Below are 24,065 nucleotides of genomic sequence, written 5' to 3'. Positions count from 1 at the left end.
CTTAGAAAAGAGAATTTCTTTGGGATTTTTCTTACCTTATCTTAAAATGATTAGCTTAAGGTTTTGATGCATTTGTAAGAATAACAATAGTATAATCATTATTGCAGTGGTAGAGGTAGCTACTGCTTACTCATAGCTTACTACTGTTCCAGCCACACTGGCCTCTCTGCTGTTCCTAGATCTCATCAGGTCTGCTCCCACCTCAGGGTCTTTGTACTGGCAGTTTCCTCTCCCTGGAATTCTTCCTGGACCATCTGCCTGGACTTCCCCCCTCACTACCTTCAGCCTCTCTCCAAATATCACCTCCTCAGGAAAGCCCTCCTGGATTACCTGGCCTAAAACCAACCTTGCCTCACTTGTACCCTTGCACCTCCTTCAATCTGGTTTGTTTTTCTGCACTTTACTTATCACAGCCTGACAGCAGTAGATTAGATAACATATATTTACTCCCTATTGTCACAAGGGCAGGGACTTTCCTGCTGTGTCCCCAGCTTCTGGATCAGTGCCTGGCACAAAGTAGGTCCTCAGTAAATGTTGACAGAGATTGTTGAGCCCTCCATGTGGGCCAGTGACTGTTTCAGGCATTTAATTCAACTGCATTAAATTGCTCTGACCAGGAGGGAGAGACTATTTTACCTTTGGCACTTTATTTTCCTTTTAAAAAACTTATTATGAACGTTTACAAACACAGAGGAGACAGAATGGCATATAAAGTACCTCGATATAATTGATACAGCTATTTTTCTCTTTTGTCTTTCTTTTTTCCTAAAATATTTCAAGGTAAATGCAGACATCGATGACATTCAACCTCTAAATATTTCACTGAGCATCTCTGTAAAATATAAGAAAAAGTTTTCCACATAACCACAAAACCATGGTCATAACAGCAATATCTACTTTTTGGCTGATGTGTTTTAGGGTAAATGGAGACATTGTATTATTTCATCCCCAAATATTTCAGCGTGCAGCTCTAAACGATAAAGACATTTTCCCATATAACCACAATACCATTATCCTTCCTAACAAAACTGAAGAAAGACCTATATTATCTAATAATCAGCCACAAATTTCCCATGGTGACAAGTTTTAATCCGAGGGGTGAGGGCCCTTGCCCAAGGTCCCATGGCAGGAAGAGAGAGAAGTGGAATTTGCACCCAGGCAGTCTGGGGACAGCTGTGTCCACGGCCAGCGTGAGTCAGAGCCCCCCTACCCCTCGCTGGCGCTTCCTGGTAAAGGAAGTTTGTGAGGAAGGTGGGTGGGGGTGGATGACCCACGCATCTGGAGCTGACTCGCTCTTTCGCAAACGTCTGGGAGGAGCCCCCAGGGCCACAAAACTCCCTCCTCCCGGGGGCCAGACTGAGAGGTGCAGGGAGACCGCGGAGAGGAGCCGCCGCCGGACATGGGCCGCCCGCTGCTGGTGCTGCTACTGTTGGCTCACACCTGCATTCCAGGTAGGGGCTGGGTGCCCGAATCTCTGCGCTGGGGACCGGGTCAGACGGGAGGGAAGGGAGGGGGGAGGGGAGGGGAAGAGAGCTCAGAGTCTGATGACTTGGAGGATGGCTCAGTCCGCAGCCCCTCCACCCACACTCAAATAATAATTCTCCTGCTGTCTGCAGCTTCACACGGCAAGGTACCGGGCACACAGTAGACGCTCAGGAAATATTCGTTGAGCGAAGGCGCTTAACAACAGCCGCCATGTAGTGAGTACGCTCTTTAGTCCAGGCACTCTTCTAAGCTCCTTCCTTGCAATTTCCAACTGGGCGGGAGGAACTATTTCAACCTCGTTTTACAGAGAAACTGAGGCAGAGAGATGTTAACTAACTGGTCGGAGGTCACACATCAAGTCCTTGTAAGTGGGATTCTGACCCGCGGGGGCTCCTACAGCCCTCTCCCCTGTATCAGATCCTCCCCTTCCCCCCTACACACACAAACGCACACACAGACACATTTGCAAGACAGGGAGGACAGCGTCTCATTTAACAAAAGGTCTAAAGAAAGTCAGGCTCAGCGTCGCAGAGCGGGGGGCCGGGGACCCAAGGCTCCTCCCTCGAGGCGCCTTCCCTTTCACTATCCTCTAGCCAACGAGACTTCTCACCTCCTTTCTCTGGAAAATCTAAAAAGGGTTGGAAAATGAAAGGAAGTTGAGAAGGAACTGCTGTCAGGGCGCGGCAGGGCCGGGCTGGGGGTAGGGGTTGGGAGATGGTTCGGTAACTAATAAATAACTGGGAAAGTTTTCCGGACCGCGGGAGGCCTAGAATGAGTAACTCCCCTCCGGAGGGGACTCCGAATTTGGAGCGGGGAAGGGACCGCAAGGGAGACGTGATGGGCAGGGATAGGCCTTGGGGCGGAGCTAGTGGGCGGGGCCAGGACGTCGGGGTGGGGCAGTGGGAGGGGCTAGCAGTTCCGGAGCAGCTAATGGGAGGCGGGAGAACTTCTGGGGAGGCCACAGTAGTAGTGGGGTTAGCATCTCCGCACGGCTGATGCGCGGAGTTAGAAGCTCGGTGTGGACTGTTGGGTGAGGAGAGAGAACGCTGGGGAGAGGCTACGGAGGGGAGGAGAGCCAGTGGGCATTAGTGGAGGGCACCGGGAACGGGGGTAGAACATAAAGACTGGCTGGAGTTGGTGAGGCTAGAACACCCCTAGGAGAGCTCGCGAGGCGGAGTAGGCCGAGGCGGGCGGGGTGGAGGAAAGGACCTAATTGGGAGCCGGGCTAGAACGTCCACACCCGCGGAGAGGTGGGGGGTCGGAGTTTCAGGATGGGCCCGGCGCTCAGAGAGAATTAAAGGGAAAGCGAGCGAGGGCTGGACTTAGGAAGGACCTATGGACGGAGAAAGAACTTTAGGGTAGAGGATGGAGATAGAACGTTGGCCTAAAGATGGTATAGCTGGAAACCAGCCTTGGAACCCAGCGGCGGGCAAAAGTGGAGCCCGAACCTGAGTGCACATGGCCTGTAGACTTGGTCCAGGTATTGGGGCTTAAGGGGGCGAGAGCGGGATCCTGGCGCGGAGCGATAACACCTCTCCTCTCCCCCCCTCTGCCCCCAGCCTCCTGGGGCCTGCGGTGCATGCTGTGTAAGAGTACCGGGACCTGCAGGGTGGAAGAGTGTGCCCCCGGCCAGGACCTCTGCAGGACCACGGTCCTGCGCATATGGGAAGGTGAGCTGGAGCAGGGAACGGGAGTGACAAAGAAACCTTATTTCATGAGCAGTCGGGGAAATACGCATGAAAAAGACACGGAGACCGGTTACAAGCCCCCAGATGGACAAGCATTTAAAAATCTGACAGGGACTTCCCTGGAAGTCCAGTAATTAAGACTCTGCGCTCCCAATGCAGGGGGCACGGGTTCGATCCCTGCTTGGGGAACTAAGATCCGGCATACCACTTGGCGCAGCAAAAAAGAAAAGAAAAAAAAGAAAAATCTGACAATACTGAGGTCGATGAGGATGTGGAGCTGCGGGCTTTGCTGTTAGGGGGGTAAATTAGTGTATCCACCAAACAGAGCGACGTGGCAATAGGCAATATCTGGTTAAAGATGAACATAACCTACACAAGCAGTTGGACTTCTAGGAATGTAGAGACCCCAGAGAACCTTGGCCACACTTACCCAGAGACACATGTCAAAGAATGTTCTTAGCCCTAATGTTTGTGATATGGAAAACTGGAAAGACTGAAGTCAGTCGTCAGCAGAGGAAAAACCTTCCAGTATAATCACGCATGATACCCCACAGCAGCTCAAATGAAGGCACTAGGGCTGCAGGTATTAACCTGGGTACATCTCAAAAATGTAAGGTTGAAAGAAAAAAAAAAGCATGTTGCAGAGTTTGACACCTTTTAATAGAAATAGTATCTAACAATCAAAATACATAAACGGTATACAAATAAACAATAATATATATTCTGCATACAGAGGTGTTAGAATTACCTACACCTGTGGTTGCCTCTGGACAGAGCATAAGGGAAGTGGGATTTGAGGGAGGGAGGTAACCAGGAGGCTTTAACTGTCTTTGAAACTTGGTTTCTTTTTTAAAAAATATCTGAAACAAATATAGCAAAATGCTAATATTTTATCAAGTTCGGGGATGGAGCCACAGTATTTATTATACCATTCTCTTATACTTTTTGGTAAGCTCGAAGCATTTTCCTTTAAAGATTCCTATCAGAGGCATCTCCCTGCTAAGATCACCAAGCTGGGAGGGAGGGGGTGGATGGATCCAGAAGGTCCCAGGGATAGTGTTATCACTAAAAGAAAGTAGGCTTCCAGTGTAGGGGGTTGGGGAGAGGGTGCATAACTCTGGAAAAAAGAGAGCTGGACTCAAGCAAGAAGAGAGGCCTGGTGGGGATCAGCCCTGGGAGCGGGTGACCTTATAACCAGGAGTGTCAGAGGCTGTTTGGGCCCAGGGGAGCCTCTGGGGTGACAATGAGACATTCCTCATAGAAGGTGATGCGCTGGAGGTGGTGGAGAGAGGCTGTACCCACCCAGAAAAGACCAACAGGACCATGAGCTATCGGACTGGCATGCAGATCATCACCCTGACAGAGACCGTGTGTGGGTCAGACGTGTGCAACAAGCCCAGTCCTGGTGAGTAGGGCAGCCCTCACCATCCCCAACCCCAAACCATCCCCAGCTCAACCTCCATCATCATCCTGGTCCTATCCCTCATCCTAGGCCACCCCAACCCCAGCTCCATGCCTTACCCCGGCCCAAACCTTTCCTTATCCTAAACACATCTCCAGCCTGGCTCCTACCCCAACTCAACCTCACCTCCAATCCCGTCCCCAACTTCATTTTATCCTCAACACGCTCCAACTCAAACCCATCCTCCTTCCAAAGACATCTCTCATCCTATCCCCTAATGAACCCCATCTCATCTCAACTGTCCGCAATCCCGCTCCCATCTACAAACACATCCCATCCCTAATCCTACCCCATCTCATATGTGTTTGTGGGTGTGTGTGTATATGTGTGTGTGTGGTTGTTATTTATAAGATGCAACACCTGCCTTTAAGAAGCCACGCACACACACACACCCACTTGAGAGGTGGGTGAGGTATCTCACTGATGTTTTGCCATGTAATTTTTTTCATGGGACAGGAGATGATTCAAGCAATAGATGCTCAGCAAGGGATACAAAGACCGGAGATACCAAAGACTCAGAGTTCTTAAAGGAAGTCAAAATAGCAGGGAATCAGACAGGCTGCCGTGGGTTTGGAAAGTTCCCTAGAATCAATGATTCATAAGTTGGGCAACAAATAAGAATGTGAAGAAACGTCCATAAGGCTTTTTGTTGGGTTTCATGCCTTTAGGCTCTGGTCGGCATAAGAAAAAGACTTAGAAAGGCTCACATTCCCCGAGTTCTCACAGCAGAGGAGAGGTGGGGAGCGAATGGACCCATGGTGCACAGTCAGACAGAGATTCCTCTTCCTGGCCCTGGTGAGGAAGGAAATGGGTTAAGGCCAGTCTAGTCACAATGACGTCAGAAGCAGAGCACATGCCTCTGCACTGGGTTTGTTTCCTTGTTCTTCATCCATCCTGATTCCACTAGATTTTCATTTATCCTGACCTCCAACTTTCATCTGTTGGTGGGGACTGAATCAGATGTTTATCTTCAAGGAAATGACAAGAGAGGATGCCGGCTTCCTCTCTGTTAGATGTGCTGAAGGAAAGCACTTGTAATTGAGTCTAAATAATACTTGTAATCAGAGATAATAGTGAAAATATTTAACAATATTGGTCAGTGCCACAGAATAATATTGACCAGTCAGAACTGGAGGCTGCTTGCTGGGCCTGGTGTTACCCCTTTAGTGGATCTTGAGGACATGAGAGTTCTAAAGACAGGTTTGCAGGGAGTTCCCTGGTGGCCTAGTGGTTAGGATTCCGGGCTTTTACTGCCGTGACCCAGGTTCAATCCCTGGTCGGGGAACTGAGATCCCACAAGCTATGCAGTGTGCCCCCAAAAATAAAATACAGAGAGGGTTGGGAGCGGTCAGGGGTCCTCTTGGGCAGCAGCCATCAATTCAGTAATTCAATAACTAATATATCTATATCAGCTTCCCCCCTTTTATCTTTTTGGCCGTGCCACGCAGCATGTAGGATCTTAGTTCCCTGACCAGGGATCAAACCCATGCCACCTGCATCGGAAGTGCACAGTCTTAATCACTGGACCGCCAAGGAAGTCCCTATCAGCCCCATATCTAATGCCATTTTACCCTGCTTGTGATGACTAGAATAGTTGGTTAAACCACATCCTGTTCTTCTGTGATACTGGGGACACAGGAGTGACCAAGATGGCCTTGGGCCCTGCCCCCGTGGGGCTCATAGTCTAGTGTGTATGTGTATGTGGGTGGGGCTGGGTGAGGCAGACAGACCCATTACCTGACGGTGACTGCCCTGATTAGTCGCAGCTGGGATGCGGAAGCACATGCAAAGGAGTCAGGACCATGATAGGGGAAACAGACCAGAGAGGTCAGAGCTGTAATAGGGAAGCATAGTCCAGAATTGTCAGGGCTGAGATAGGGGAAACAGAGGCCAGAGTGACCAGGGCTGAGATAAGTAAGAGTAGGGGCTGTAAGACCCTAGAAGAGATACTTGACTCAGGTCAGGGAAGGTTTCCTATACAGGAAGCAACAGCTAAGCTGGATCTTGAGGGATGAATAGGAGTCAGACTGTGAAAAAGACAGTAGAAAGGGTTTTCCAGACAGAGGGAGCAACAGATATAGAGGCCCAGAGGAGGGTGAAAGTAGCATGGCTGGAAGAAGGACGAGATGGGGCAAGAGGAACTGCTGAAATTGGCAAGGTCACATTATACAGGGCCTTCTAGGCAATGGTGGGGCATATAGACTTCATCTGGGGAACACTGGGAGGTCATGAAAGGGTTTCAAACAGAGCATCACTATCAGATTCGTTTTTTTTTTTTTTTTTTTTTTGCGGTACGCGGGCCTCTCACTGTTGTGGCCTCTCCCGTTGCAGAGCACAGGCTCCAGATGTGCAGGCTCAGCGGCCATGGCTCACGGGCCCAGCCGCTCCGCGGCATGTGGGACCTTCCCGGACCGGGGCACGAACCCGTGTCCCCTGCATCGGCAGGCGGACTCTCAACCACTGCGCCACCAGGGAAGCCCTCAGATTTGTATTTTTTGACACGTTATTCTGACCTCAGAGTGGAAGAGAGATTGGAGGGAAGGAAGGATGGAGGGAAGGTAGATGAGGGGAAACCAACTTGGAGCTGCGTGAGGTTGTCCAGATAAAGAAGAGAGTGTAGGGACTTCCCTGGCGGTCCAGTGGTTAGACTCCGTGCTTCCACTGCAGGGGACGCGGGTTCATTCCCTGGTGGGGGAACTAAGATCCTGCATGCCGCGTGGTGCAGCCAAAAAAAAAAGAAGAAGAAGAAGAAGAGAGTGTCTGTCTGCTGTGCAAATGGAGAGAAGTGGATGGATTTAAGAGCTATTTAGCAGGTAGATGAGCAGAAGGTGATGATAGATTAGATGTAGGGATGGTTGTGCAGTTCTGGTCATGTGGAGTCACCTGTATCAGACCAACCCCCCTGTCAATGACAGTTATAAAAGCTGGACACATTATAAACAATTATTAAAGTCACTCAAGAACAAGCAAATGAAGAGAGGAAGTTGAGGTGCTCCAATCTTCGAAATAAGGGAAGCACAGAAGTCGAATTCCACAGACAAGCTGGCTTTTTCCTTGAGTGCACTTGCCAATTCACTGCTCTGGAAGGGAACTAGAATGCAAATAGATCGTCGCTAGGCTGACAAGACAGAGGTTGGAGTCTGGGGTTGCCAGAGTGTCTGGAAAATGAGAAGTAAAATCCTGGAATGCATGGAACTACAGAAAAAGGAGTCCCCAGATCTGCAAATTTCCTTCAAGTCATTGGCAAGCCGTACATGCATAGGGTGAGACTCCAAGGAACTCTACAGAAAATAGTATCTGGGAAGCTACAGAACTGAGCAGGAATTCCAGCAGGCATATGACGCTGGGGGACCGAAGTTGCCAGGTTGGAAAGAGAGGTCTCAGGCTTTCCCCTGAGACCACATCCTAGGAGTAAGGGCAAAACTGAAATTGACCAGCCCTAAAAATGCCTACATCGGATCTTCGACAGAAAGAAAACCTAATCCTCTCTGGCAGAAGATAACATCATCTAGAGCCTTTACAAATAGTCGTCTGTGTCTGGCATCTAGTCAAAACCTACAAGGTATCCTGAAGAAAACAGAAAGGACCAACTGACCAGAAACCAAGAGAAAAATCCCACAATAGAAACAGACTTGTCATGAATCAGATATTGGAGTTATTAGACAGGGGAACTTTAAAAGAGCTATGATCAATATATTCAAGAAAATAGAGGAAACGTTACTTTTTAGCAGAAATCTGGAAACCATTTTTAAAATGATTCCAACAGAAATAAGAACAGGAACTAAGAAAAAAAAAGAAAAGGAACTAAAATTAAGAACTCAATAGATGTACTTACTGGAGATCAGAAACAGTAGAGCAAAAGGATTACAGAACCAGAAGACAGGGCAGTAGAAGTATCAGATGGGTGCCTAGATATGGAGGATCAAGGAGTCTGCCAGGATTCTACCCTGGGGGGCCAGATGGGGCCATCTCAGAGACGTGGAATTCAGGAGAAGAAGCAGTTTGGAGAAGATGGAGAGTCTTGTTAGGGGCAGGTAGAGATTCAGGTGTTTGATGGACAGCCAGGGGACCTCCAGGAGGCCGTTGGGTATACAGGTATGGAGCTCGGAGAGAAGTCTTACCTGGAGAGAGATTTCTGAGTTCCCAGCAGATAGGTGGAGATAAAACTGTGTCAATGGATAACATCCTATGGGAGAGAGTGTGTACCATGAGAAATGAAAAAAGGGCCTAAGACAGAGCCTGAGGATCACCCACATTTAGAAGAGTGACATAAGAAGAAGAGCTCACAAAGGAGACCCATGGGTGGTATGAGACAGCTATTTTGGCAGTGATGGCAGTTCGTGTTTTCATTTTCATGGTGGTTCATATTAGAAGATGTGGGTTGTCAGCCTTTTAGTTATTTTTCTTTTGGGAGAGGGTGGAGAAGATCTGGCTTTGGAGGTAAGTGATTCACCCAATTACAGCTGCTGACCTGCCAGTTGAGAGCCTTGGCTGAGACAGCCCTCTAATTTCTCTAAGACTTGGCCCAAACTCAAACTTGGATATCTGGGGTCACGAAGAGAAGGGCATGCCAGGCTTGGGAATGGTGTGAGCCAAGGCCTAGGCAGAGGGATGACTCTGGTGTTTCCAGGGAAAAGTAACTCATCCACTTGGCCTGGACTGGAAGGTCCATGTGAGAGGCAAGTTTATCACAGATCAGTCAAATGAGGCTTTGACCTCTGACATGATTGGGTAGTGTATTAAATATCTATTGCTGCATTACAGATTACCCCAAAGCTTAAAACAAAAGTAAGCATGTATTATTTCACAAAGTTTTTGAAGGTCCTGATCCTGGGAGTGGCTTAGCTAGGCGGTTCTGCATCTTACATTATGTCGTAGTCAAGATGACAGTGGGCTGCAGTCATCTGAAGGCGCCCAGGGTAGCTTCATTCACATGGATGATCAGCTCCCCTGGCTTTGGCAGAAGTCTCAGTTCCTCACCATGTAGACCTCACGGTGGGGCTGCTTGAGTGTCCTTACAACATGGCAGCTGGCTTCCCCCAGAGCAGGTGATCCAAGAGAGAGCCAGGAAGAAATCTCAGTGTCTTGTGTGATCTAACACAGAAGTCACACACCATCATTTCCACAGTATCTTATTGGTTCCACAGGTCAGCTCTATTCCTTATGGGAAGGGACTACACAAGGGACAAATACCAGGAAGCAGGGATCACTGGGGGCCATCTTGGAAGCTGGCTACCACAGGGAACAATAGAAGGGTTTTAAGTAATTGTTCATTCATTCATTCATTTAACAAATATTTATTGAATATCTTCTCTGGCCCCAGCCTTGTGCTGGGTTGTGTTGGGACATAGTAATGACCAAGACAGCCCTGGCCCTACCCTCCTGGGACTGAATCCATAGAAGGAAACAAGCAAGCAAACAAACAAAAAGAGTGAAAAAAAAAAAAAACCAGGGAATTCCCTGGCAGTCCAGTGGTTAGGACTCTGTGCTTCCCTGCAGGGGCCACAGGTTCCATCCCTGGTGGGGGTACTAAGATCTCAGAAGCCATGTGGCATGGCCAAAAACAAACAAACAAACAAACAGTGAGGGAAACAGACTTGTCACCACATGGGGATGACCCAGAGTGGGCAGGGCTGGGATTGGGGAGCCCCGAGAGGCACCTAATCCAGCCTGGGAGGTCAAGGAGGGCTTCTTGGAGGAGGCAAAATTGGAGAAGATGGCCTCTGAAGAATGAGTAGGAGATAGGGAAAATAAGGAGCAGGGAAAGGGTTCTAGGCAAAGACCACAGCAGACGCAAAGGCTGGGCAGGAGTCAGCATGTATACTCGGGGACTGAGGAAAACCGGTGTAGAGTCTGAGGGGCTGGTGGAGGGAGATGAGGCAGGAAAGGTGACCAGGACCCAGTCTTTGATGGAACTTGAAAGCCACACTGAGTTTCTTGGATTTTATTCTGAAGGCACTGGGGACCCATGGAAGAGTGTTGAGCAGAGGAGAGGCAGGGTCAGATTTGAGTATTAGAAACATTCTTCTAGGGCTGTGTGGGATGCATTGGGGTGGGAAGGGCAAGAATGGAAACCAGGAGGCCAGGGAGGAAGCTGGTATTGAAGGAGGTCTGACCTGGTCATGGAGCTGGAAAAGAGGGGATGGATTCTAGAAAGATTCAGGCGGTGGATGGGCAGCACTTGATGATTGGCTGAAGGGTGGGATAAGGAAGAATTGATGCTGAAGTGAGTCCTCAAGTGAGTCCTTTTTTTTTTTCATTATGAAGATTTTTATTAAATTATAGTATACTACAGTTTATGTCTTAATAATAAGATTTTAATCTTTAGGGTAATATGATATAAAAACCTACTTGGCCACATTACTTCTTGAGTTTCTTTTGGGCAGCCTTCTTCTTGACCATCTGTAATCACTTCATGGCATTGAGTTGTGATTCTTGTGAAGTTGGACCTTTAAGGGATGCTGAGGGAGAGCTGCTTGATTCTGAAGTGGTTTTGTTAGTGGTACTTCCACTAGGCCCTGATGTCCCACTATTTCCATTCCCACTTAGTTGGCTGCTGCTTCCTGGAACTAAACTACTTGGACTGGGAAGACCTACTTTGCTAACATTGTCACAACTAACTGAGCGACTAAGGCCAGTTGTGCCCAAAGTTAGAGGTGGAGGTGGTTTCAGTGGTACAGTGGGTGAAGTGCTGTTACTGGAAGCTATTTTGGAACCTATTCCACTTTTGGGTGATGTTGCCAGGCCAGTCAAACCCACGGGCTTCTGGTTAGGTGCTGAGGTAGCAGGTTTCCCGCTATTGTTTTGGGTTGTTGAACTCAATTTTGCTGTTGATGGACCAGCAGAAGAAGTTTTGGCTGCAAAAGCTGCCCATCCAATTAGGCCACTAGTTGCTGAAGAGGAAACACTGGTACTAGAAGAATTTCCTGAAACAACCGTGGGTCTCTAGGACTCTCCCCACGGAGTCTCACCCTCCTAATCCTCCCCAAACAGGCCAGGTTTCTACCTTTCCCCAAAGCCGTTACCTCGAATGTGCTTCCTGTGCCTCGTCAGATCTGAGCTGTGAGAGGGGCTGGGACAGGACCCTGCAATGCCGCAACCCTGCAGAACAGTGCCTGGAGGTGGTAACCCACCAGAGCCTGGAAGGTGAGCCCCAACCTGCCAGCAACTCCCCCTCCCTGCTTTGTTCCTCCCCAAGGCTGCACTAAACAACAACCCCCAAATAACAGGGATTTAAGCAAGGTAGAAAGTTAGTACTCACCCAGAAAGTCCAGTGATGGGAAGTCCAGGGCCACTAGGACAGTTCCACAGTCACCAGGAACCCAAATGTCTTCTCATTTCTTACATATTGCTTCCATTCTCAAGATTGCCTCATAGTCCAAGATGGTTGCCTGAGCTCCAGACCTCATGTCCAAGTTCCAGGAAGAAGGAGGGGGGAAAAGAAGGGGCAAAAGGGGGGCACCCCTCCTTCTGTAAAGGGTCTCCTTTCTAGAAGTCCCATAAAATCTTCCTACTTAGATCACGTTGACCAGAACTTAGCCACTTGACTATACCTATGGAGGCTGGAAATTGTGTCTTTTGGCTAGATATATGGCTGCTCCCAGTAACATGAGGGTCCTATAATGAAGGATGAAACAGAGGATGGACAGAGGACTGCTACCATGGGCAAATCCAATCTCAGCCCCTCATCAACAATCTGACCTCCTCCTCTGCCCCCACAGAGAGTCCAGGGGATGAGCGCCACTCCCGAGGCTGTGGCAACCTTCCTGGCTGCCCAGGCCCCACTGGCTTCCACAACAACCGCACCTTCCACTTCCTGCGGTGCTGCAACACCACCAAATGCAATGGGGGGCCAGGTAAGGGGCAGGGGACCCGGCATGAGGCCCGGGATTGGTGTGGGGAGGTGCACTCAGGCTGACTGCTGCTTGCTTGAAGGGAAACCCCTCCTCTCTGTTTCCTTCTCTGAAAAGTGGACCTATCAAGCCCTTTCTCAAAGAAGGATTCTGTGGGAATTCAATGAAACTATCAAAGCTTCACCAAGACCTGTGCTTTATGCTTCTATATCCTCTTGAATCCTTTCACTGCTCACCATCCTGGTGCAAGCCACCATGGCCTCTCACCTAGATTGTTGCAATGACCTTGCTGGTCCTCCTGCTACCCTACAGCCAATGTTAAACACAGCAGCAAGAGTGATTTTTTTTTTAATAGATCTTCATTGGAGTATAATTGCTTCACAATACCGTGTTAGTTTCTGTTGCACAACAAGGCGAATCAGCCATATGCATACACGTGTCCCCATATCCCCTCCCTCTTGAGCCTCCCTCCCACCCTCCCTAACCCACCCCTCTAGGTCATCGCAAAGCACTGAGCTGATCTCCCTGTGCTATGCTTCTGTTTTCCCACCAGCCAACTATTTTACATTCGGTAGTGTATATACGTCGATGCTACTCTCACTTTGCCCCAGCTCCGCCTTCCCACCCCATGGCATCAAGTCCATTCTCTATGTCTACATCTTTATTCCTGCCCCGCCACTAGGTTCATCAGTGCCATTTTTTTTAATTCCATATATATGCGTTAGCATATGGTATTTGTCTTTCTCTTTCTGACTTACTTCACTCTGTATGACAGACTCTAGGTCCATCTACCTCACTACAAATAACTCAGTTTCGTTTCTTTTTATGACTGAGTAATATTCCATTGTATATATGTGCCACATCTTCTTTATCCATTCATCTGTCGATGGACATTTAGGTTGGTTCCATGTCCTGGCTATTGTAAATAGTGCTGCAGTGAATATTGTGGTGCATGTCTCTTGTTGAATTATGGTTTTCTCAGAGTATAGGCCCAGTAGTGGGATTGCTGGGTCATATGGTAGTTCTATTTTTAGTTTAAGGAACCTGCATACTGTTTTCCATAGTGGCTGTGTCAGTTTACATTCCCACCAACAGTTTAATGTAAATCAAATCATGTCACTCTTCCTCAATCACTTCAATGCCTTCCCCTTGCTTTTATTTTATTTTATTTTTTATTTTTTTGGCGGTACGCGGGCCTCTCACTGTTGTGGCCTCTCCCGTTGTGGAGCACAGGCTCCGGACGCGCAGGCCCACTGGCCATGGCTCACGGGCCCAGCTGCTCCGCTGCACGTGGGATCTTCCCAGACCGGGGCACGAACCCACGTCCCCTGCATCGGCAGGCGGACTCTTAACCACTGCGCCACCAGGGAAGCCCCTTTCCCCTTGCTTTTAGAATGAAATGCAAAGACTCTACTATGCCCTCTCTAATCCAGCATGTGTCTGTCTCATGGCCTTTGCACATGCAGCACCCTCCACCAGGAACACCTCTCCCCCAGGAGTTCACCTGGCTGGCTACTTCTGATTCGTTAGGTCTCAGCTTTAAAGCATTGTCCTCAGGGAAAGTTTCCCTAACTGTGCCCTTCAGTATAATCTAGATCCTTTGTGTTATTCTGTCTCTATAAATCACTACTGTCCAACAGGACTTTCCATGGTGATGGAAATGTTCTGTATCTGTACTGTCGGATATGGCAGCCTCTACTATATATGGCTTTTGAGCACTTGATACTTGGAAAATGTCTCCTTTTTCTTTTTTTCTTTCATAAAAATATGTCCACATGTCGTGAGTTTTCAATTGTTCTTTTAAAATGAACAAATACATTTTTAAAGTCTCTTGGTTTTCATTTCTAATGCAGTAAATACCTATAGATATGACTGACATAAGCAATAATTTTTTATTATTTAATATTAATTTCAATGTCAATGTAAACAACCACATGTGGCTAGTGGCTACCATATGGGACAGTGTAGCTCTAAATCGTAAGTTCTCTGAGGGCAAGGACTGTTTCGTCTTACCCTGTGTCTAGGCAGGTGGGAGCTCGTGGAGAGCTGAGGGTTGGAATTTCTCTCGCAGGCCCTAGAGAACCGCCCCCCCCAAGAAGAGCATGCTGTTCCAATGACTGACCACAAGAGGGCTCCACGACATCTAGGGCTGAGAGTTGGGAGTCCTGGGGATGTAATGCTGTGAACCGCTCATGCTAATTTCTTTGGTTTCTGTGTCACTTGGTCTTCTTCCAAGTCCTGGAGCTTCAAAACCTGCCACTGAACGGCTTCCAGTGTTACAGCTGTGAGGGGAACAGCACCTATGGATGTTCCTCCGAAGAGACTTCCCTCACTGACTGCCGAGGCCCCATGAATCAATGTCTGGAAGCCACTGGCACTAATGGTGAGCCATTAGGAGGCTGGGAGAGGATACTTATGGGGTGGATGGGGGGTTCTGCAAGAGGTAACTTCCCATGAAGCTGGACTTAACTGAGGTGGATCATCCTGTTGGAGAAGGTGGGACTTCCTTCAGGAGGGTGCAAAGCGCAGTAAGAAATTAGGACTTGTTCATTAGGAAATGTATACTTGGGCCACAGAAATGTGGATTTCTTTGGGGGTGGGACTTCCGTGGGTGGGTGTGACTTCCGGTGGACCTCCCAGGATCCTCTCCTGTGAAGTTCTGGGCAGGTTCCTTTATTCCAGAGGTTCTCAAACTTTGGGCTCTCAAAATTCCTTCACGCTCTTAAAAACTACTGCTTACGTCAGTCATATCTATAGTATTTGTTCATTTTAAAAGAACCGTTGAAAACTCACGACATGTGGACATATTTTTATGAAAGAAAAAAGGAGACATTTTCCAAAATGAAAAAACTGAACGAGAAGACTGGCCTTGTTCTACCGTTTTGCAATCTTTTTAATATCTGGCTTAATAGAAGACAGCTGGACCCTCATATCTGCTTCTGCATTCAGTCTGTTGCAAGATCACATGTCCTAGGGTTTCTAGGAAACCCCTTGTGAGAGCAAAAAACATTTGTGGAAGCAAGAAAAGGCAAATGAGGTTTTAGCATTATTACAAGAATAAGTTTGACTTCACAGATCCCCTGGAAGGGTCTGAGGGAAGGAACCCCAGGGGTCCCAGGACCACACTTAGAACTGCTGCTTTCTCCGGGGATACCCACCACGGGGTAGTATTCTACCTGGGTAATTCTCACTGGGTACCAGTATTCTCACTGGTACCCAGTGAGAATCCCAGTACAGGCCCGAGAGCTGGGAGTCTCACATGGTCTTCTTTCTCCTCAGGACTGGGGAACCCAAGCTACACCATAAGAGGCTGTGCAGCCCCCTCCTGGTGCCAAGGCCTCCATGTGGCTGAAGCTTTCAGCCTCACCCATTTCAGCGTCTCTTGCTGTACTGGAAATGGCTGTAACCATCCAGCCCTGGTTACCCAGCCCCACACGGGGGGTGCCCCCCTGCCTGGCCCTGCCCACCTCAGCCTCTTTGTCACCCTGCTTATGACTGCCAGACTGTGGGGAGGTACTTTCCTCTGCACCTGAACCCCACAATCCCACTGCCCTGGCTGGATCCAGGGGACCCCTTTGCCCTTCCCTTAGCTCCCAGCCCTACTGACTTGCTGTGTGACCTCAGACCAGTGTGCTCCCCTCTCTGGGCCTCAGTTTTCCCAGCTGCCAAAACACCTATCTCAAAGAACTGTGAGAATCAGAGGAGAAAAACTAGAGGAAGGCTACGGGCCAGCAGGCGAGAGCTCTTGTGATATTAATATTGTTGCCGCTATTATTATTAATTAATATTTGTTTTATTTAATATTTTGTACTTAAATAAAGATTTTTGTATCAGTGAACAAAGCCAGATCTGCCCTTCTCCAGAGAGGATGACTGGGGGACACCTTTCCTCAGGATCCTGGAATTAGGGGTCATATTGTAGGACCCAAGCACTTGAGGTCCCAGCCTTGGGAGCTGTCCCATGCAGCCTTCCACCCTAAGCCACCTCCACATCTATTTCTGGGCTCCAAATGCACCCTTCCAACTCACTCACCCAAGCACTAACCTTCCAGTCTCTTCTCCCACATCCAAAGGTCCAGACTACTTTGTTGTTCTAAGGAGACATGTCTGCATTTCCTAGGGGGCTCTGAGATAGGAAATGACTAGGGATGACCCCTGGATGCCCTGCAGTGAGGAGTAGAGACTGGACCGCATTCCCCTGCTGCCCTGGGGGCAGGAGATAAAGGCCGGGCTATATTTCCTAGGATACCCTCAGACAAACTGAGAAAAAGACAGAACTACCATTTCAGTGGGACTGAGTACCATGGCAGAATTCATGTTTTCCATGGTTCGCTGAGGCAAGCCCACAGACACAAAATTACGTTCCCCTGGAGCCCTACGACTGATGAAGAAAAAGGACATTTTCCGTGGTATTTGGGAGCAAGTGAAGGACAGGGTTTCTTTTCTTTTTAAAAAAATTTTTTTATTTTATATTGGAGTATAGCTGATTAACAACGTTGTGTTAGTTTCAGGTGTACAGCAAAGGGATTCAGTTATACATATCCATGTATCTATTCTTTTTCAAGTTCTTTTTCCATTTAGGTTACTACAGAATATTGAGCAGAGTTCCCTGTGCTATACAGTAGGTCCTTGTTGGTTACCTTTTTTTTTTTTTTTGCGGTACGCGGGCCTCTCACTCTTGGGGCCTCTCCCGTTGTGGAGCACAGGCTCCGGGTGCACAGGCTCAGCGGCCATGGCTCACGGCCCCAGGCGCTCTGCGGCATGTGGGATCTTCCCGGACCGGGGCATGAACCCATGTCCCTTGCATCGGCAGGTGGACTCTCAACCACTGTGCCACCAGGGAAGCCCATTTTTTTGAATATAGTAGTGTGTGTATGTCAATCCCAAACTCCCAATTTTCCCTCCCCCCCTGAGGGACAGGATTTCTTTTCTTTTTTTTTTTTGGCGGTACGTGGGCCTCTCACTGTTGTGGCCTCTCCCGTTGCGGAGCACAGGCTCCGGACGCGCAGACTCAGCAGCCATGGCTCACGGGCCTAACTGCTCCGCGGCATGTGGGATCTTCCCAGACCAGGGCTCAAACCCGTGTCCCCTGCATCGGCAGGCGGACTCTCAACAACTGCGCCACCAGGAAAGCCCAGGATTTCTTTTTAGGATCTCCTCAAATCACATATCACCAACTGTCTCTGTGGTCGCCTAAAGGGATGGGGTCAATATCACCACCCCTTGAGCATGACTGGCTCTGTGACCGCTTTGGCCAAGAGAACGTGGTGGAAGTGACACCATGCCATGCTCTGGGCCAGGGGTTTCAGAAACCATCCAACCCTGGGGAAGCTGGTTGCTGGGTCAGAGTCCTCCTGCACTGAGACTGCCATGCTCTGAGGACACCCAAGCTACTCGTGCGTGGATGCCACATGAAGAGAGCCCCAGATGTTCCAGCCATCTCAGCCCACGCACCAGCCAAGTGGGTGAAGGAGCTACCCTGGACATGGCAACCCCAGCAGATGTAATGTGCAGGAGACCCAAGAAACCCAGCTGTTTTCATTTCCTAGGGCTGCCATGATAAATTACTACGAAGTTACAAATGCAATGGCTTCAAACAACAGAAATGTATTATTCTCTCGACTTCTGGATACTAGAAACAAAAAAATCAAGGTGTTAGCAGAGCCATGCTTATTCTAAAGTCTCTGGGGAAGAATCTTTCCGGGCCTCTTCCTAGCTTCTGAGGGTTGCCGACAGTCCCCGGCTGTCCTTGGCTTGTGGCTGCATCACTCCAGTCCTTGCCTCTGTTGTCACGTGAACTTCTTTCCTGTGAATATGGCTGTGTGTCTCCAAATCTCTCTGTCCTTATAAGGGTACCAGTCATTGGATTTAGGGGCCCACCCTAACGCAGTTTGACCTCATCTTAACTTATCACATGTACAAAGATCTTATTTCCTTATAAGGTCACATTCATGGCAACTGGGGGTTAGGATTTCAGCATATTTTGGGGGGACACAATTCAACCCACACCACCAGCCAACAGCCAGCACCAAGGTTTCAGATATGAATCAGCCCATCCATCTCCAACTGTTCAAGCCAGCCCATTTTGGCCCCAGTCCATTGTGGAGCAGATACTCACTGATCTCACTATGCCTTGCTCAAATTCCCAACCCACAGAAACATAAAGAGGTTGTGGTTTTACATAGCTGAGTTTTGGAGTATTTTGTTATGCTGCAATGGTTGGCTGAAACAGTCACTTGTTTGTTTGTCTGTTTTTTTGCTAACTCTCCCCGCTAGAATCTCCATAAAAGGCAAGCCCTTCTATTTGCTCATTACTGTATTCTCAGTACCTAGATTAGCGCCCAGGACATGGCAGGTGATGAAGAAAGGAGGGAGGGAAGGAAGGAAAGACTACATCTTCTGTGGGACCTTACAACAAAACCTGGGCTAGGGCTATATCTCCCATGATGCCCTAAGGCAGAGATGAGGCTAAGATGACATTTTTCTAAGATGCTTCATAATTAAAATTGAGGCTAATTTCACCATTCCCGTGATGCCCTACAGTAGAAATTGTGTTACTGAATTAGATGGGAGGCCCCCCATCGTGGGGCCCTAACGGAACCAAGGCCCCGCCTCCCACCCAACCTCAACCCCGTCCTTCAGGATGTTCTTTCCCGCTCAGGTTCTGCCAATAACGAAATTGAGTTTGGTGCCAGCAAGACAGGTTTTTATTCAATGGCCCAAGAATGGAGAAGGGAAGCTCTGATTACAACCGGGGACAAGCTTTTTATAGAAAAAGCTGAAAAAGGTGATTGGGGATGGGGGTCTTTTGTCATCCTGATTCATGGAAATGAGTGGTGATTTCCCAGAATGCAGTTCATGCCTTTTTCTTTCCTTGTTCGGCCCTTGAGTGTCTGGGTGGGAATTGGGTTGAACCAATATGGCCCGGTGGGCAGAGATCTTATTATTACAATGAGATGGTAATGAGCTGTAGAGCAACCTTTATCCCAGTTTTGAAGTTCAGTCAGCTTATGCCGATGTCTTATGGTTAAGGCTCTCTTGTTCCTGTCTTGTAAACACAGCTAGAAAATACAGATACAGTCAGGTTTTTTGCAAGTTTGCCCAGAGTGAGGTTTTTATTAGAAATGGGAGGGGTGGGGGTGGCTTCCTTACCTCCTTGCCTAAGATAGGTGTACATGTTTTATAGAGAGAGTTTAAGTGTGGGTTAGGAACCCTCGGATTGCTCCCCTGGGTGACAAGTGGAGGCTAGGATTGCATCCATCATGATACCCCACAGCAGAGATTGGAGGCTAAGGAATACATTTCCCATGATGCCTTACAGCAGAAATTGAAGCTAGGGCTGCACTTCCCAGGAGACCCTATGGCAGAGATTGGAGGCTAAGACTGCATCTCCTATGATGCCCTACTGTGGGGATCAAAGGATGGAAATACATGTCCCATGGTGCAGACAGTGAGGCTAGAGATACATTTCTCAGAATGTTCTACACCAGACCTTGTGATCAGGACCTCATAGTTAATGGCTCCCAAGTTTTTGTTCAGGGATCTCTGTTGCAAGAAATAAAATCTGTTTAAGCTGACTCAAGCAAAAACGACAGCTTTATTGGAAGTTTAGATCCAAGCAAGAGCTAGGTCTCTGGGCTGCACCAGGGACAAGAAACAGAATTGAAAAGCTGTGTGAAATCAATGTTGTCTCTGTTTTGCAAAATCTCTCTGTCCCTCTGTGTCACTCTCTCTCCTACCCTGAGTGTGTGGTTTCCCTCATGGGCTGGGCTTTCACTTTATTTTTGTCTCTTCACAGACTACCTTCTGCTTCAAGCATAGTAGCTAAATATGCCCTTGAAATGTCAAGAACTACTTTTGTCTGGTTCTAAAATTTTAACGGACAGACTCTTCTCTGGTGGGGTCCAGTTTGGGTGAGGGCTCTGCCTACGACCTCCGCTGCTATGGCCAGGGAAGTTTACATCAAAGTCACCACATACAGTTGTTCAGGTTGTAAACAGGCATCCACTGGTCAGGCAATTCTCATGGTAAACAACCCACTTGGCCAGAGCTGAGAAAACAACCTCTGTGAGAGAGATCCTATCACAAGGATGGGGGAGCAATCAAAAAAGAAAACTACCGCTTACAGTGTTTTAATCTGCAAGCAGGGCTGCCTCCATGTATTCTATGTGAATCACAGGCAATATGGTAGGCAGGGCTGTATTTAAGAGGACACCCAACTCAAAATGGTTGAAACAAAGAGGAAATTGATTATCTCACAGAACAAGAGCTCAGGAGTTAGGGCAGTTCCTGGGTTGACTTATTCAATGTTTCCATTATGTCCTGAAGGATCCATTCAAGCTTATCTACCTCATGGCCTTAAGATGGCCACTGCAGTTCCAGACATCACACCCACATTCAGAAGCAATAACAAAGGGCCATCTCTTCTTGGGTGTATTTTTTAAAACAAAGAAAGCTTATCCCAAAACTTCCAGGCTGACTTGCCCTCCCCACATTTTATTCGCCTGATTTGTTTCATACCCCCATGCCTATAGCATTCACAGAAAGGGGCATGGACCCACAATATTTGGCAAAGTATATTCAGACCCTACTCCTAGGGCTTCCTGCACATCATCTGGCTATTAAAGAAAGGCTGATGCCTGAACAAAATCAGGATTCTCTTAGGAAGCAACAAAGGAGGAGGGAATGTGTATTAGGAAAAAACACCCACCCAGTCTTCCTCCTGTATAGGGAACAACTCAGTTCTTCCCTACTATGTCTTTCTCCTGTGTGTCTGTCTCCTTTATTCTCACACTACTACCACACTCACAACACTTCTGGTCACCAAATGTAGGGGTGGCGTTCCCCCACACCAAACAATTCTCTGTGACACCTTCTGGTCAATTCTGACACTACCTACCTGGAAATAGCGTCAGATCCCACATATTAAGGACTCAGTCCCACAGTCCCCACTTCAGATGACAATTGAAAGTCCAGTTGTGCTCCTGGCCAATCGGCTACAAATCAGAAGTTCCCATGACTCCCTCTTCAGGTTTGATTAACCTGCTAGAGGGGCTCACAGGACTTAGGAAAACAATTACTTACCTTTACCAGTTTATTATAAGAGGATACGATAAAGGATACAGAAGAACATCCAGATGGAAAAGATGAATAGGGCAAGGTATGTGTCAGCGGGCACACAGCTTCCATGCCCTCTCTGGGCATGTCATTCTCCCAGCACCTGCATGTGTTCACCAAACTAGAAGCTCCCCGAACCCCATACTATTGGGATTTTTATGGAGGCTTTATCACGTAGGCATCATGGATCATTAACTCCATTTTCAAGAAAATGGGGATCAGGGCTGAAAAGTCCATGCTTGTAATCATAGTTTGGTCTTTTTGGTGACCAGCCCTTATCCAGGAGCCCCCCAAATGTCACCTATTAGAACAAGAGACACTCTTATCACCCAAGAAATTACAAGGATTTCAGGATCCCTGTGTGGGGAACTGGGGTCAAAGACTAAATATTAGAACAAAAGATTCTCCTGGTGTTCTTATCACTTACGTACCTACGAGGGTTTCAGGAGCTCCGTGCCAGGAACCAGGGGCAGAGACCAATATATATTTTAATTATCTTGCAGAATAATGCTGAGAAAACAACTAACAGACTCTGAACCATCCCTAGACCTCAAAAACTCAAGAATAGTCAACCCACGGCGTGCAACCCATCCCCCCAGAATAGCAGGCACAGCAGTTGTCTCCCCAATGTCTATTTCTGTTTGAGAAATCTAATTTCACCTCTGACCTGGTGGTAGGGGCAGCCTGTGCCTCATATCTAATTTAACCAGCTTAATCTCATCCCCTGGTCATTGATATTGGTTCAGTGATAAGCAGGTGGCATCATCTGGACCAATGAGACACAATGGAAGGTTTTTGGGGGGACTTCTAAGGAAAACTATTTCCTCACTCTGCTGAGGGAGCTTCTTCAAGTCTCTCCTCTGCTCAGTCTCCCACAGTCTGACTCTCTCAGTCTGTCTTTTTCTCTCTCTACCCCTCTCCAAATGTGAGGGAAAAGTGTGGCCCCAGAGGTATTTGCCAGCCATCCTGCAACATGAAGGGACTATTTACCCTTAGGAAAGACCATTTTGAAGCCAGTCATACCCAAGACTTTTTTTTTAAATAAAGTTATTTTATTATTTTTATTTTATTCATTTAATTTTTTTGGCTGCGTTGTCTTTGTTGCTGTACATGGGCTTTTCTCTGGTTGCGGTGAGCGGGGGCTACTCTTCGTTGTGGTGCGCGGGTTTTTCATTGTGGTGGCTTCTCTTGTTGCGGAGCACGGGCTCTAGGTGCGTGGGCTTCAGTAGTTGTGGCATGTGGACTCAGTAGTTATGGCTCATGGGCTCTGGAGCGCAGGCTCAGTAGTTGTGGTGCACGGGCTTAGTTGCTCCGTGGCATGTGAGATCTTCCCGGACCAGGGCTCGAACCCGTGTCCCCTGCATTGGCAGGCGGATTCCCAACCACTGAGCCACCAGGGAAGGCCCCCAAGGCTTTTTTATATGTGAACCAATCCTCTTTTTCTTAACCGAGTTGGGTTGGATTTTCTGTCACTGGCATGAAAACCCTGATGGATAAAGTACCCTGGAGTAGGATAAGGACAGGACCACGTCAGGTGGAAGAAAAGGTGGGACCAAAAAAGACAGATGAGGGCTTCCCTGGTGGCGCAGTGGTTGAGAGTCCGCCTGCCGATGCAGGGGACACGGGTTCGTGCCCCTATCCCGGAAGATCCCACGTGCCGCGGAGCGGCTGGGCCCGCGAGCCATGGCCGCGGAGCCTGTGTGTCCGGAGCCTGTGCTCCGCAGCGGGAGAGGCCGCAGCAGTGAGAGGCCCGCGTACAGCAAAAAAAAAAAAAAAAAAAAAAAAAAGACAGATGAGAACCAAACCAACATCCCACAGGGTGCCCTGCAGCTGCAGCAGGAGACATTGGTTAAAGCCTCGAGCAGGGGACCTATAGGTTCTTGGGAGGAAAGATAACCCTTAGCTAACCCCTAACCCAGTATCCCAAATCCAGGTTGGACACCTCTTTCCCACTTATCTTAACACAGAGAATGTGAGCCCTGGGAAGACTAGAGATTATCCAGCACGACACCTCTTTCCCCAGTTTACAGAAAGGTAAACTGAGAATTGAAAAGGAAAGGAATCAGTTGGAGCTGTGGCCCTGGGGACATAGAGGTTGTTGGGAGCTTGGGTCCCAAGGACAGAAGGGATGCTGGGAGCCATGGTCCTGGGGATACAGAGGTTGACAGGAGCTTGGGTCCTGAGAACTCGGCACTGAAGACAGAAGAGGTGCCGGGAGCTGGAGTCTGTTGGAGGACCTGGATGTAGGATGTTTTGGTAGTGATGGAGATAAAGAGCAAGGATTTTCATAGTTGGCATATCCCAGTTTCCCTGATTGTCAAACGGTGGTAGGAGAGGTTGAGGTCTCCTACCTTCCATGGTTTCTCACTCTTCCTGGGTCCTAAGGTTGATAATCCTGCACCAGGTCTACAAGGTCCCACAGAAGTGGGCTCAGGGAGACTCAACCTCCCAGGAGTGAGAA

At 48.3% G+C, this 24,065-nt stretch overlaps 1 protein-coding gene across 6 annotated transcripts; it reads left to right on the top strand.

Annotated features, from left to right (window-relative positions):
• Positions 1-1,236: 1,236 nt before the first annotated feature.
• PLAUR (plasminogen activator, urokinase receptor) lies at positions 1,237-16,346 on the top strand. 6 transcript variants are annotated; one of them, XM_081216512.1, is made up of 7 exons: positions 1,239-1,451; positions 3,045-3,155; positions 4,435-4,578; positions 11,689-11,781; positions 12,357-12,491; positions 14,725-14,871; positions 15,768-16,344. In XM_081216512.1, the coding sequence occupies exons 1-7, from the start codon at positions 1,400-1,402 to the stop codon at positions 16,019-16,021; spliced, it is 936 nt and encodes a 311-aa protein (XP_081072638.1). In that variant the 5' UTR covers positions 1,239-1,399; the 3' UTR covers positions 16,022-16,344. The 6 variants fall into 6 exon arrangements, with proteins under 6 accessions (XP_081072641.1, XP_081072638.1, XP_081072637.1 ...); XM_081216511.1 differs by having other exon boundaries at positions 1,240-1,451; positions 4,438-4,578; positions 11,629-11,781; positions 15,768-16,343; XM_081216510.1 differs by having other exon boundaries at positions 1,246-1,451; positions 11,629-11,781; positions 15,768-16,343.
• Positions 16,347-24,065: the final 7,719 nt, after the last annotated feature.

Source organism: Mesoplodon bidens (genome assembly GCF_964165515.1).
Source record: "Mesoplodon bidens genome assembly, chromosome: 18".
NCBI lineage: Eukaryota > Metazoa > Chordata > Mammalia > Artiodactyla > Ziphiidae > Mesoplodon > Mesoplodon bidens.
The sequence above is the reverse complement of the archived record's forward strand: the minus strand, read 5'-3'. Positions and strand labels throughout refer to the sequence as shown.

Coding starts and splice junctions, on each gene's coding strand:
- PLAUR (XM_081216510.1), top strand. CDS start 1,400: ATGGGCCGCCCGCTGCTGGTGCTGCTACTGTTGGCTCACACCTGCATT. Junction 11,782..12,356: donor AACCCACCAGAGCCTGGAAG/GTGAGCCCCAAC, acceptor CTGCCCCCACAG/AGAGTCCAGGGGATGAGCGC. Junction 14,872..15,767: donor GGAAGCCACTGGCACTAATG/GTGAGCCATTAG, acceptor CTTTCTCCTCAG/GACTGGGGAACCCAAGCTAC.